Source organism: Mirounga angustirostris, unplaced genomic scaffold (assembly GCF_029215605.1).
Source record: "Mirounga angustirostris isolate CCGP_5_RB_7025 unplaced genomic scaffold, mMirAng1.0.hap1 SCAF_3, whole genome shotgun sequence".
In the NCBI taxonomy this organism is placed as follows: Eukaryota; Metazoa; Chordata; class Mammalia; order Carnivora; family Phocidae; genus Mirounga; species Mirounga angustirostris.
This window is the reverse complement of record NW_026991711.1, coordinates 129,428,661-129,442,060: the sequence shown is the minus strand read 5'-3', so window position 1 is coordinate 129,442,060 and position 13,400 is coordinate 129,428,661. Positions and strand designations below refer to the sequence as shown.

Genomic DNA, 13,400 nt, shown 5'->3' with positions numbered 1-13,400 from the left:
CAAACCTCAAAACTATTATGGTCAGTGAAAAAACCAGAGAATAGCCAAAAGAAAAAAAGCCAGAGAAAAATAATATTTTATGATTCCATTTATATGAACTATCCAAAAAGGCAAGTATATAGAGACAGAAGGTAGATTAGTAGCAACCTAGGGCTTCAGAGGTGTTAGGACTAGGACACAAATATAAAAAGAAAAATGATCTTTGCTTATTTAAAGCACTTACCGAGAATGTTAGAGTGGAAGAAACGTCAGAAAGTTTTCAGCATAGCTCCTCATTTTGCATACAAAAAGGCAGAAGTGACCTTCATTTAGGACATCAATATATATTTGATCTAGATATATTCTAAATATGCATTTTTGATTAGCCTTAGTAATTTCTCCCCCCCCCCAATTATTTCTAATTGTTTTGTTCTTCTGTACCATAGGACATAAGATTGGGAGGGGGTCTATATTAGTAATTTGCAAACACAAAAGGAGAGAGTATTCATTACTCATCACTCAGCCTCAAAAATCACTTTTGATCTTGCTCTAGCTATCTCCTTCCCTGCCTCTGTTTTCTTCCCCTTTTCTCTTTTGAAGAAAATCCCACCCAAAGCCTTTTTACTCATGAGTATTTTATTATATATGTATGAGTGATAAGGACTTTTGTTTTTAGACATACCTTCTGTGGTATTGTATCTAGCAAAAATAACATGTCCTCTAATACTACGTTTTAATTCAAATTTCTCTAGCAGTCAGTCTGTCCATACTGGATTCAATTTGCCACATTTCTTTGGTGGTTATGGCACTTAAAATCTCCTCTTCTATCTCAGTTCTTGCCCCAGTCCCATTTCCCCACTTTCCCCCACCCCCATTGTCGATTTGTAGGAGAAACTGAGCTGTGGCTATCCAGATTCTAGATTTTGCTTATTATTATATTTGCTAATTATTATATTCAACTATTCGAGCGTAAGTTAAAAAATGGCTTTATTTTTTTCATCCAAAAGAATTTTTCCACAGAATTGAGAGCAATTGAGCTAGCATTTAAGAATTTGTAGTAACTCGGGTCACCTGAGTGGCTCAGTCATTAAGCGTCTGCCTTCGGCTCAGGTCATGATCCCAGGGTCCTGGGATCGAGCCCCGCATCAGGCTCCCTGCTCCACGGGAAGCCTGCTTCTCCCTCTCCGACTCCCTCTGCTTGTGTTTCCTCTTTCGCTGTCTCTCTCTGTCAAATAAATAAAATCTTTAAAAAAAAAAAAAAAAGGAATTTGTAGTAACTCTTAAAGATCGAGATTAGCAGGCTTTCAGAAATGGTGTTCCAAGACTTGATTTATTCTGTTTTATTGCTGCATTTCGTTTGGTAAAAAGATGAAGGGGGAGACATTGGGAAACTGAATCATTCCTCCCTGAGGTAAGATGAAGCCTAGTAGCTGCTTAGGACAGAGACACCCAATGTAAATATAAAAGCCGTGGGTCTGGGGTTTGAAATGTGCTTCTCTTACCAGTCCCTGTGAATGGCCTCTTAGGGGAGAATAATTGAATGATGTTTTAACAGATTGGGTTTTAATTTTTATTATGTTACATATGGAATAAAGTCTGGGTCTTTTCATGTTTTTTTTTTTTTTTTCCCTAACAAAAGAAGCTTTTAAATCAAATGCCTTGATGCTTGTTAAATGTGTGTGTGATTTGTCATCAGTAGTTTTTTTTATATAGAAGTACAGGTAAAGGACCTTTAATGGACATTTAAAAATGTGGCCCTTGTTTCTTATTGTGGATATGTTTCCTCTACATCTCTTTGTTTTAATAGCATGCATTTTTTTCTTATAACAGTATTTTCACTTCTTTATTGATATATCAGATTTGTGTTATAAATAATAGTATTTGTGCTTTTAAAATAGATCCAGAATTAATTTCATTTGCATGTCTTTTACTGTGTCTATAAATGAGAACCTCTTAGTTCAGTTAGTCTATGAATAAGAGTCTGTGTAGGTAGGACTTGTTTAGTAATTGGCCATTAAATAGAACAGTATGTATTGAGGGGATCATATTTTTCCAATACCTTTGCCTTTATTTTAGTCCAGTGGTTCTCAAAGTATAATGTGCTGGATTACCAGTATATATCACCTGGACCCTATATATAGATTCTATTAAATAGGTACAGTGTGACCCCACTCAAGCAAATCTAATTAAAAACAAGTTCTGTAGGTGATTCTAATGCCTATCAAAAGTTTGAGAATCACTATCTTAGATAATCTATTTTTGTTGTAACTTTTTGTTTTTAAATAGTTTGATTTGCTAAAAGTTGCAAAAATAATGCAGTTTCCCTATGCCTTCCTCCAAGCTTCTCCCGATAATAATATCTTACATAACTATAATACATTATTAAACCAGGGAAGTGACATTGGTGCAATACTATGAAGTCAGGTACAGACCTTATTTGGACTTCATCAGCTTTTACAGGCATTCTTTATTATTATCTATTGTTACTTGTTTTTATTTATAATTCTGTGACTTTTTACTACATAATGTAGATTTGTGTGACGTCCCACAATCAGAATACAGAACTGTTGTGTTGCACAGGAACCGCTTTGTATCACCCCTTAACAGTCATACCCTGCCTTCAGTCCAGGCAGTCGGTGATCTGTATTCTGTGACCTTAAGTTTGTCACTTTAGGACTCTTACCTAAATAGAACTTTACAGTACATAACCCTGTGAGACTGGCTTTTTTCACTCTGCGTGATGCCCTTGAGATGTTGAGTGTATCAAGACTTTGTTGTTTTTTATTGTGGAATTCATTATATGGATGTCCACATTTTGTTTTATTCATTCTCACAGTGGAGCACATTTGGGTTGTTTCCAGTTTGGGGTTGTTACAGAGTCAGCTGCCATAAACATTCATGTGCAGGTTTTATATGAACATAAGTTTATTTTTCTCTCATGCAAATACCAAGAGTAGATTGCAGGGTCATATGATGTGTGTGTTTTGCCTCATATTACACTCCCAATCTTTCCCAAAGTGGTTGTACCATTTTGCGTTCCACAAGCCACAAGTGAGAGATCCAGTTTCTGCACACTCTCTCTGCACTTAAAGTTGTCAATAGTTTTCAATTTAGGTGCATTGTGTTATCTCATCACAGTCTTAATTTGCATTTTCTTGATGGAGAATAATGTTAAACATCTTTTCATGTGCCTATTTGCCATTCATATCCTCTTTGGTAGTGTTCAGAGCTTTTGCCCATTTTATAATTGGGTTGTTTTCTTTCTCTTGAGTTTATATTTTTATTTTTTAAAGATTTTATTTATTTATTTGATAGGGAGTGTGCATGCACATGGGTACACATGGGAAGCATCACGCAGAGAGAGAGAGAGGGAGAAGCAGGCTTCCCAATGAACAAGGAGCCCAATGCAGGGATCGATCCTAGGACCCTGGGAACATGACCTGAGCTGAAGGCAGACGTTTAACCACTGAGCCACCCAGGCGCCCCTCTTTCTATTGAGTTTGGTGGGCTCTCTATATTTTCTGGATATAAGTCATTTGGGTATATGACTTGCAGATATTTTCCCCTATTCTGTGGCTTGTCTTTCCATCCTCCTAACAAGGTCTATTCAGACTTTTAATAAAGTCCAGTTTATCGATATTTAAAAAAAACCTTTTATGGATTGTGTCTTTAGTGTCATGTCTAAGAACCTTTTGCGTAAGCATTGGTCCCAAGAATTTTCTCTTGTATTTTAATAAACACTTTGTAAGTTTATATTTTACATTTAGATCAGCGTTAGGTCAATTTTTTTTTTTATAATGTGCTACTTTAGATTTTAATATTTCCAAAGTTTGAGACACTATTTCCAAGTAGTTTTTCTAGCCAGTATTTGATAAAACCTCTAGTTAGGAAAATTCATTCCAAGGACTTTTCTTTATTAGTATGCAGTGAAAGTTTTGTTTGAATGTGGTTCACTCTAACACACCACTCCCCAGCAAAGATTTAAAACTTTAACAGAGACTGACTAAATGCTGTTTAATATTTACCAAAGTACATACATACATACCTGTTTTATTGTGCTTCACAGATACTGCCTTTTTTTTTTTTTTTAAACAAATTGAAGGTTTGTGGCAACCCTGTATTGACCAAGTCATTGCCATCATTTTTCTAACGGCATTTGCTCATTTTGTGTCTCTGTGTCACATTTTGGTAATTCTTGCATTATTTCGGACTTTTTCATTATTATTTGTTACAGTGATTTGTGATCAGTAATTACAACTCACTGAAAGCTCAGATGATGGTTAGCATTTTTTAGCAATATAGTATTTTTTAAAATTTAATTTTCTTTAAATTCAATTAACATATAGTGTATTATTAGTTTCAGAGGTAGAGTGCAGTGATTCATCAGTCTTATATAATACCCAGTGCTCATTACATCATGTGTCCTCCTTAATGACCACCACCCAGTTACCCATCTCCCCATCCCCCTCCCCTCCAGCAACTCAGTTTGTTTCCTGTGGTTAGGAGTCTCTTATGGTTTGTCTCCCTCTCCGATTTTGTCTTTATTTTTCCCTCCCTTCCCCTAGGCACCTCTGTTTTGTTTCTTAAATTCCACATATGAGTGAGATCATATGATAATTGTCTTTCTCTGATTGACTTAATTTGCTTAGCGTAATACCTATCCTCTAGTTCCATCCACATGACTGCAAATGGCAAGATTTCATTTTTTTTTTTCATGGCTGAGTAATATTCCATTGTATATGTATATACCACATCATCTTTATCCATTCATCTATCAATGGATATCTGAGCTCTTTCCATAGTTTGGCTATTGTGGACATTGCTGCCATGAACATTGGGGTGCAAGTGCCCCTTTGGATCACTACATTTGTATCTTTGGGATATGCTGAGGCTAGGACTTTTAGTACTATGTTGAACAGTAGTGGTAAGAGAGGACATCCCTATCATGTTCCCGACCTTAGGGGAAAGCTCTCAGTTTTCCCCCATTGAGAATGATATTTGCTGTGGGCTTTCATGTATGGCTTTTACGATACTGAGTTATGTTCCCTCTATCCCTACACTGTGGAGAGTTTTAATCAAGAAAAGCTGCTGTACTTTCTCAAATGCTTTTTCTGCGTCTATTAAGAGGATCATATAGTTCTTGTCCTTTCTTTTATTAATATGGTATATCACCTTGATTGATTTGTGGGTGTTGAACCACCTTTGCAGCTGAGGAATAAATCCCACTTGGTCAGGGTGAATAATCTTTTTAATATACTGTTGGATCTTATTGGCCAGTATCTTTTTTTTTTTTTTTAAAGATTTTATTTATTTTTTAGAGAGCGAGCGAGAGAGAAACAGCATGAGAGGGGAGAGGGTCAGAGGGAGAAGCGGGCTCCCCGCTGATGTGGGACTCAATCCCAGGACCCTGGGATCATGACCTGAGCCGAAGGCAGACGCTTAACCATCTGAGCCACCCAGGCGCCCTATTGGCTAGTATCTTGGTGAGAATTTTTGCATCCATGTTCATCAGGGATATTGGGTCTGTAATTCTCCTTTTTGGTGGGGTCTTTTTCTAGTTTTGGGATCAGGGTAATGCTGGCCTCATAGAAAGAGTTTGGAAGTTTTCCTTCCATTTCTATTTTTTGAAGCAGCTTCAGAGGAATAGGTATTAATTCTTTTTTAAATGTTTAGAATTCCCCTGGGAAGCCATCTGGCCCTGGGCTCTTGTTTGTTGGGAGATTTTTGATTACTGCTTCAATTTCCTTGCTGGTTATGGGTCTGTTTAAGTTTTCTATTTCTTCCTGTTTCAGTTTTGGTAGTTTATACAGATCTAGAAATGCATCCATTTCTTCCAGGTTGCCTAATTTGTTGGCATATAGCTGCTCATATGTTCTTATAGTTGTATTCAGTGTTGGTTGTGATCTCTCCTCTTTCATTCATGATTTTTTTTTTTTTAATTTGGGTCCTTTCTGTTTTCTTTTTGTTAAGTTTGGCTAGGGGTTTATTGATCTTATTAATTCTTTCAAAGAACCAGCTCCTAGTTTTGTTGATCTGTTCTACAATACTTTTGGTTTCTATTTCATTGATTTCTGCTCTAATCTTTATTAATTCTCTTCTCCTGCTAGGTTTAGGCCTTATTTGCTGTTCTTTCTCCAGCTCCTTTAGGTGTAAGTTTAGGTTGTGTATTTGAGACTTTTGTTTCTTGAGAAAGGCTTGCAATACACTATTTTTTAATTAAGGTGTATACATTGTCTTTTAGACATAATGCTATTTATTGCACATTTAGACTACTATATAGTTTAAGTATAACTTTTATATGCACTGGGAAATAAAAAAATTGACTCGCTTTACTGCAATATTTGCTCTATTGTGGTGGTCTGGAACCAAATCTGCAATATCTCTGAGTTATGCCTGTATTTGAGAGATTATTGAAATTGTGACTTGAAGGTAACTTTTGCTTCCATTTTATGATTGGTTAATCTAGGGGTGCCTGGGTGGCTCAGTTGTTAAGCGTCTGCCTTTGGCTCAGGTCATGATCCCAGGGTCCTGGGATCAAGCCTCGCATCGGGCTCCCTGCTCGGCGGGAAGCCTGCTTCTCCCTCTCCCACTCCCCCTGCTTGTGTTCCCTCTCTCGCTGTGTCCCTCTCTGTCAAATAAATAAATAAAATCTTTAAAAAAAAAAAGATTGGTTAATCTATTAGTGTGCTTGCTTGGCTAACATCTACATCCCCACTAAGTAACATACGTTAAGTGTATATATTTTAATAATTATAATATCCACATTTAAAGGTTCTTAGTTCCTTACCTAGCATACTTTTGAAAACCGGGAAAGTATTCCATCTGAGAACTTTCTTTTAAAGACTTAATATATTTTTTTTTAATAGCAGTTTTAGGTTCACAGCTAAGTTGAGCAGCATGTACATAGGGTTTCCATATGTACCCTGTCCCCACACAGGCACAGCCTCCTTCATTATCAACATCCATCACCAGAGTGGTACCTTTGTCATAACTGATGAACCTACACTGAGACCTCATAATCACCCCAAATCCATAATTTATATTGGGGATCACTCTTGATGTTGTACATTCTATAGGTTTGGACAAATAAATAATGACATGTATTCATCATTATAGTATCATTAGAGTATTTTCACTGCTCTAAACATCCTCTGTGCTTCACCTATTCATCTCCCGCTGACTTCAACCCCATAATTCCTGACAACCACTAATCTTTTTATTATCTCCATTGTTGTGCCAGAATGTCATATAGTTGGAATCATACAGTGTAGCCTTTTCAGACTGGTTCCTTACACTTAGAATATGCATTTAAGGGTCTTCCAAGGTTTTTCACGGCTTAATACTTCATTTCTTTTTTTTTTTTTTTGCCAAAATAAGATTTTATTTTGAAAGTCATTTGAAGGACAGTAAGGAAGGAGACCTAAGACTCAGCAGATGTAGATTCTGATGCGCATTCTTTGCAGCCCCCACGGTGGTCTTTGTCAGGCCAACAAGTTGCTTTCTTTGGTGATCCCGTGTAGCTTCCTGGAGAAGAGATCTTTTCCCATAAGCCACCTTCATTCTTTTTGTAGAGCAGAGCCTTGTTTCCAGGAAACAGTGCGCTGGTGGGAGATGGGTGTTTTTTAAAAAACATCAAGGTAGACCTAATATGTTCCACAAAGTGGGGCGGCTCAGCCAGAGGCGAAGTGGAAAGGTTCTCTAGTATTTGCTTATCGTCTTGCTGCAGCCAGAAATCCATGAGTGGAAAGGGCATCCAGGAATACGGTCCTATACGCAGTTGCTCTGTCTTTGCCTCGTAAATACTAATCATTGGTCCTCCTGTTAAAGCTCGGGCAGCATGGAGCTCCTCCTCTGGACCCCGATCTGGGAAGGATGCTCGGTAAGTCTCTGCCGTCTTAATGTTGACAGCGATGCCATAGATTACTGGAAAGTGGTTTTCGTTTTCTTCCCGGTCATTTAATTCTGTCACACACAGTGTCACTAAGTGAATGTCCTCCTCTTGTCTGTCAAATTCACTAAGAAGCTGATGAGTAAGTTTTTGTGACAACTGCCTGTCGTCACTGAAGCCTCCCACGAGGTGCACTTCCAGCCTTCCACACTGAGCGTGGTCCGAGAAGGCTTTCATGGAGCTCATGATCAAGGGGACCTCCGCTCTGGTGTCGCTTCCATCACAGTGGGTCAAGCAGGTGGCCCCATTACCTGTGTGCCTCAGGACCACAATGTGACAAGTGGTGGCATCATCAGAACCCAGAATGGAGATGGAGCCATCCTTTGGGGAGGTCACTGCCAGCTCTCTTTGCTGAACATACAGAAGGCCCTGGGGTCCCACTTGTTGAACAGACTGACCTCTGAGAAGTCTGGCTCTTTCCTTCAGAGGCGGGTGGGCTCGCACCAGGTCCCCGGCGGACTGCGGCAGCCGCACTCGCCGCCCCTTGACGAGCAGCGGCATCGCGGAGGCGGCCGCCCGGGCAGGCCCAGGGAGGCGGCGGCCTCCCCAGCCCCAGGCCGCCCCAATACTTCATTTCTTTTTAGTGATGAATAATATTTCAGATGTACCACATTTTGTCTGTTTACCTATTGGAGGACATTTTGGTTGCAACTAAGAGCTCTTGAACTTCCTTTTAGCAGTGAAAATTTCTCTATTTTATTGTTTCAGAGACATAAGATGAAACAATCTGTTGATAAGTTTTTACCTTAAATTTAATCAGTAACTCTTTAAGTTTTTGTAAGCATTTAACCTGTTTTGAGAAAGTGGAAATATATAGGGTTTTTTTTTATACTTAATTTCTATGTGGCAAAGAAAAAGGAGGTCCAAGAGGTGTTGCATAGTTCTCCCCATGGTTTTGTTAATCATTTTTGAATTTTTAGATTGTAGTGTCAATCACATTTTTATTACCTTTTCAGACTAATTTTCATAAACTGCATTGACTGTCCCATATACATTGCCTGCAAGGCAAAAATTAACAAGGTTCAAAGGAAGCTTTCATTAGATAATGCTGAGCCCCGTTGCTCCTGACACTTCTTACTTACTAGGCAGACGGCTATCTATGTACAGAGTAAATGGAGCAGCAAGTGAGCACTGGGGCATGGATTTAGAGTTTCAATTTGTTTTTGAGGGAAATTATTTGCTAAATAAATTTAGTTCTTGGAGCTAGATAGGCATTCAGTTAATTTAGTTTTTTTTTTTTTTTTTTTGTAAGGTTCATTTAGGTTATCTTTGAAATTGTTCAGGTGGACTCATTTCATTTTTAAGTTACTGGTATCTGAGGACCTCCTGGTATTTCTTTAATCTACCCAGTTTCTTTCTAGAGCACTGAGCATACAGTGGGTGCCCAATAAATGTTGTTGACTGTCTTGTGACTCATTGTTTATATTGCTTTCAAGTCTGTTTTTCAACTTTGCTAATTTGTTTTGATGAATTTTTTTATCTCCTCCTTTGATATGCACATTTCTACTGGAGGCTTTCCTTATCCTACTGCTTGTTGATGTTTGACTTTCTTAACTTTGCATAAAATAAACATCCCCATTAGGTATTTAGAAAAGCCCAGAGACAAACTGAAATTGCAGCAACAATTATGGAACAGATGAGAAATTAAATATTTAATTTTTAATTTATATATACATTTTTCTAGTCTGTCTTTGTGTGGTAGTTCCTTGAGTGTGTATATATGAAGAAGAATGTATTCACTTAGGGGCACCTGGGTGGCTCAGTCGGTTAAGCGGCTGCCCTCAGCTCAGGTCATGATCCCAGGGTCCTGGGATAGCCCCACATGGGGCTCCCTGCTCAGCGGGGAGCCTGCTTCTCCCTCTCCCTCTGTCTGCTGCTCTGCCTATCTGTGCTGTCTATGTCTCTGTCAAATAAATAAAATCTTTAACAACAACAACAACAAAAGAATGTACTCACTTATATCTGTACATTTTTCTGTATTATACCTCAGTGAAAATATCAAGGGAGATTTAGGCTTTCTTTTGTATGGAATTTCCTTATTTGATAAAAGGAAGCAAAAATACTATGGAAGTTTAGATTTGGAAAAGTTATTACAAAACTTTTTAGACTACTTTTAAGATTTGTTATATTCAGTGATTCTGAGACCTTCCTAAATTTATACAAAATGGATTGACCTAAGTAGCAGCCTTCAGGCAGTGTTTCAGCATTTACAAACTCCTTATGAAGGTATATCCTCAACGCTAATTGAATACCTATTATATGTCAGGCATTATGGTAGACTGGTGGTTCTCAAACTTGGCTGCACTTTAGAATCACTTGGGGAGATTTTAAAATTCCCCCAACCCAATTAAATCAATTTCTGGGAGGGGGACCTTTAGGCCTCAGTGTTTTCTAAAACTTATCAGATGGATTTATCATGTAGCCAAGTTTGAGAACCACTGGGCTAGACAATATGCATTACCCATTTAACCCTCTCAGCAACCCTGTGAGGTGGGATATATTGTCCAGTTTTGTGACTGAAGAAATTGTTTCAGAGAGATTAATGACCAACTAACTAATAAGCGCAGACCCAAGCACAAACCAAGATCTCTGACTTATTTCAAAATCTTGAACTCTATCAGTACCTCTTAGTGATTCATATGTAGGTTCTTTTTCCTTTTTAATTGCAAATATATACTTTTTTCTATCCCCTTGTTCTTTTCTACATGTAATATCTTAATGTTGTCACAGGGAGATTATACTATATGTATCTAGTGAGATATTTTTGTCTTCCCCCTGCCATACCCCCGATACCCACCCCTCCAACCAAAGAAGGTGAAAACCAAATTATGCATTTATGATCTCAAGCATCACGAGTGTGTGTGTGTGTGTGTGTGTGTGTGTGGATAAGACCTTGGCTTAGAAACAGTAAAATTATTGTCCTAGCGACTTTGATAAAATGTGATATGTTGTGTGGTTTTTAGCTATTTTAGATATATAAACAAAATACAGACTAGAAATAAGGCTTTTGGTATTGAGAATGTTCTTGGATATCACTAAATGTTGAAGAAATTTCTCTGAAATCACCTGGTGATAAGTAGAATGGGAGTGGGGAGTGTGAATTATGTTATTTAGCATTTCATTAGCTGGCTACCATAGTGAATATTAAATGTTTCCTCACTAGAAATAACCTCTGGAAGTTTTATTTCTGCTATTGTAATGGATATCTGATTAAAATAGGAGAAGGGAGCCCCTTCTGTTTCTGGGTATAAGACAACTAAGCCACAAAAGCTTCATTTACTCATGCTGATTTATCCTGGAAGACCTGGTATTGCAAAGAGATTCTATTATGTCCCTGAACTCACTTTACACAATTGCGAAGTTCCTAAAAGTAGTAAAAAAAAAAAGAAGAAGACTTGAGAGGGATATAATAAAAAATGAATAAACCGAATGAAAACTATAGTTGAATAGTTCATTCTTTAAGAAATAATTGAGCATACTCTGAAAAAGGTGATATATTCATCAAAAATACAAAAAAATATATTCATGATTTCTGCTTTAAAAATCTGTTCTGGCAGATAAGGTGGGGTACATTGAAAACTATGCTGTAAGACACAAGGCAGCCTGGGGTACTTTATTCCTCTACTGCAATTAGTTATTTGGCTTTCTCTTTATTCTCTCTACCATACTGTTAGTGCTAGAAGGGAAAACTTCTTTGGATTTACCCCACTTCATCTACGTAGTGTGTTAAGTGTGATAGCTCATCATAGCTACTTATTGAACAAAAGGGTCTGTACAAATGTCCTACTATAAATATAAACAAGATACTGAAAGATTTTAAAGTAGAAGGACTTCCATGTGTAAAACAAGAAAGGGTCTTGAAAGACAAGGCATCCAAAGAGCGGTTGATTGCAAAGAGAATGTCCTCTTTGTGCATTGCATGAGCAGTGGGTGCTTTTGAGCATAGTGGGTATGTCAGATCGCCCGATGCCGGAACTGAGGCGGAGGGTTTATTTAGAATCGTACTTCTCTAGATTGTCGGTTAGGGAGGTGAGGCTGCAATCAAGATGTCATCTGGGGCTCAAGTCTCAGCCTAGGTGGGATCAGCTTTCAAGCTCACAGTCATGGCTGTTGGCAGTTTGCAAGTCCTCCTTAACTGTTGGCCAGAGACAAAGGGAAGCTGACAACATGGTAGTGGGCTTCCCTTAGAGTGAGTGAGAGTGTCTAAAACTGACACCACAGTCTTTTGGTAATCTAATCTCAGAAGTGACATTCTTTGCTACATTCTATTCACTGAACATGAGTCACTAAATCTAACCCACATTCAATGAGAGGGGATTACACAAGGAGCCAGGGTTACTGGGGGCCATCTTAGAGGCTCTCTATCACAGTAATATATGTCATTTAACAAAATATGTAAAAAATTATTTAGTATGTAATTGATATATAAAAATATTACTAATAGATATTTAATATTTTGGTACTTAGCCTACAAAATGCAGTGTGTATTTTACACTTACAGCACATCTCCATTCAGATGGTGTATTTTCTTTTTTTTTTTTAAGATTTTATTTATTTATTTGACAGAGAGAGACACAGCAAGAGAGGGAACACAAGCAGGGGGAGCGGGGGAGGGAGAAGCAAGCTTCCCACATAGAAGGGAGCCTGATGCGGAGCTCCATCCCGGGACCCTGGGATCATGATCGGAGCCGAAGGCAGACGCTTAACGCCTCAGCCACCCAGGTGCCCTCTTTTTTTTTTTTTTAAGATCGTATTTATTTGAGAGAGAGAGAGAGAGAGCACAAGCAGCAGGGAGGGGCAGAAGGAAAAGCAGACTCCCCGCTGAGCAAGGAGCCCTACCCGGGACTCCATCCCAGGACCTCGGGATCATGATGGGAAGGCAGACGCCCAACCCATTGAGCCACCCAGGAGCCCCAGATGGTATTATATTTTCATTTGAAGGACTTGATCTGTATTTAGTTATCATAAAATTTATAGTTAAAAAAATAGATCCACACACCTGAGTTCCAAATATACTTAAATGCAACTGAATCAAGTATCTGTTTTGAAGTAGAAATTAAGTTGAACTAAAAGTATAATCCCTCAGTCACACTAGTCATGTTTCAAGGGCTTAATAGCCACATGGCTACCATATTGGGTATCAGAGTTCTGAAGTTTGGCTGCAAAAGGAAGCAGGGAAATAAAATGATACTTGGAAGGAACAGGAAAGTGGAAATTAAGATAATAGAAATCAATGCACTTTGTGTGTGTGTGTGTGTGTTCTGGGGAGAAGGAAAAAAATCTAGGGTGATAGAAACCCAGGATATTTGGATTATTTGGATTTGGATTATTGATTAGATTTGAGTGGAGGTGCAGTGAGTACAAAAACCCTGAAGTGATGAATGGCTTGTGGTAGGTACCTTGTATTCTGAGTGTTGAAATGTGAAAGCATTGGGTGTGGGAGACTGAAACCAGAGGCTTTTCAAACTGTTTT

The 13,400-nt window shown here is 38.2% G+C and overlaps 2 protein-coding genes across 12 annotated transcripts in view; one reads left to right on the top strand and one right to left on the bottom strand.

Annotated features, from left to right (window-relative positions):
* The window catches only part of COBLL1 (cordon-bleu WH2 repeat protein like 1), a 164,828-nt gene that overhangs the window by 80,684 nt on the left and 70,744 nt on the right, over positions 1 to 13,400 (top strand). The window lies entirely within an intron of this gene.
* Positions 7,331 to 8,484, bottom strand: LOC123839348 (protein N-terminal asparagine amidohydrolase-like). Its single transcript, XM_045868729.3, has one exon. The coding sequence runs from the start codon at positions 8,426 to 8,428 to the stop codon at positions 7,400 to 7,402; it is 1,029 nt and encodes a 342-aa protein (XP_045724685.1). The 5' UTR covers positions 8,429 to 8,484; the 3' UTR covers positions 7,331 to 7,399.

Bases quoted from the DNA above. Each gene is read 5' to 3' on its own strand.
- LOC123839348 (XM_045868729.3), bottom strand. From the start codon at position 8,428: ATGCCGCTGCTCGTCAAGGGGCGGCGAGTGCGGCTGCCGCAGTCCGCC.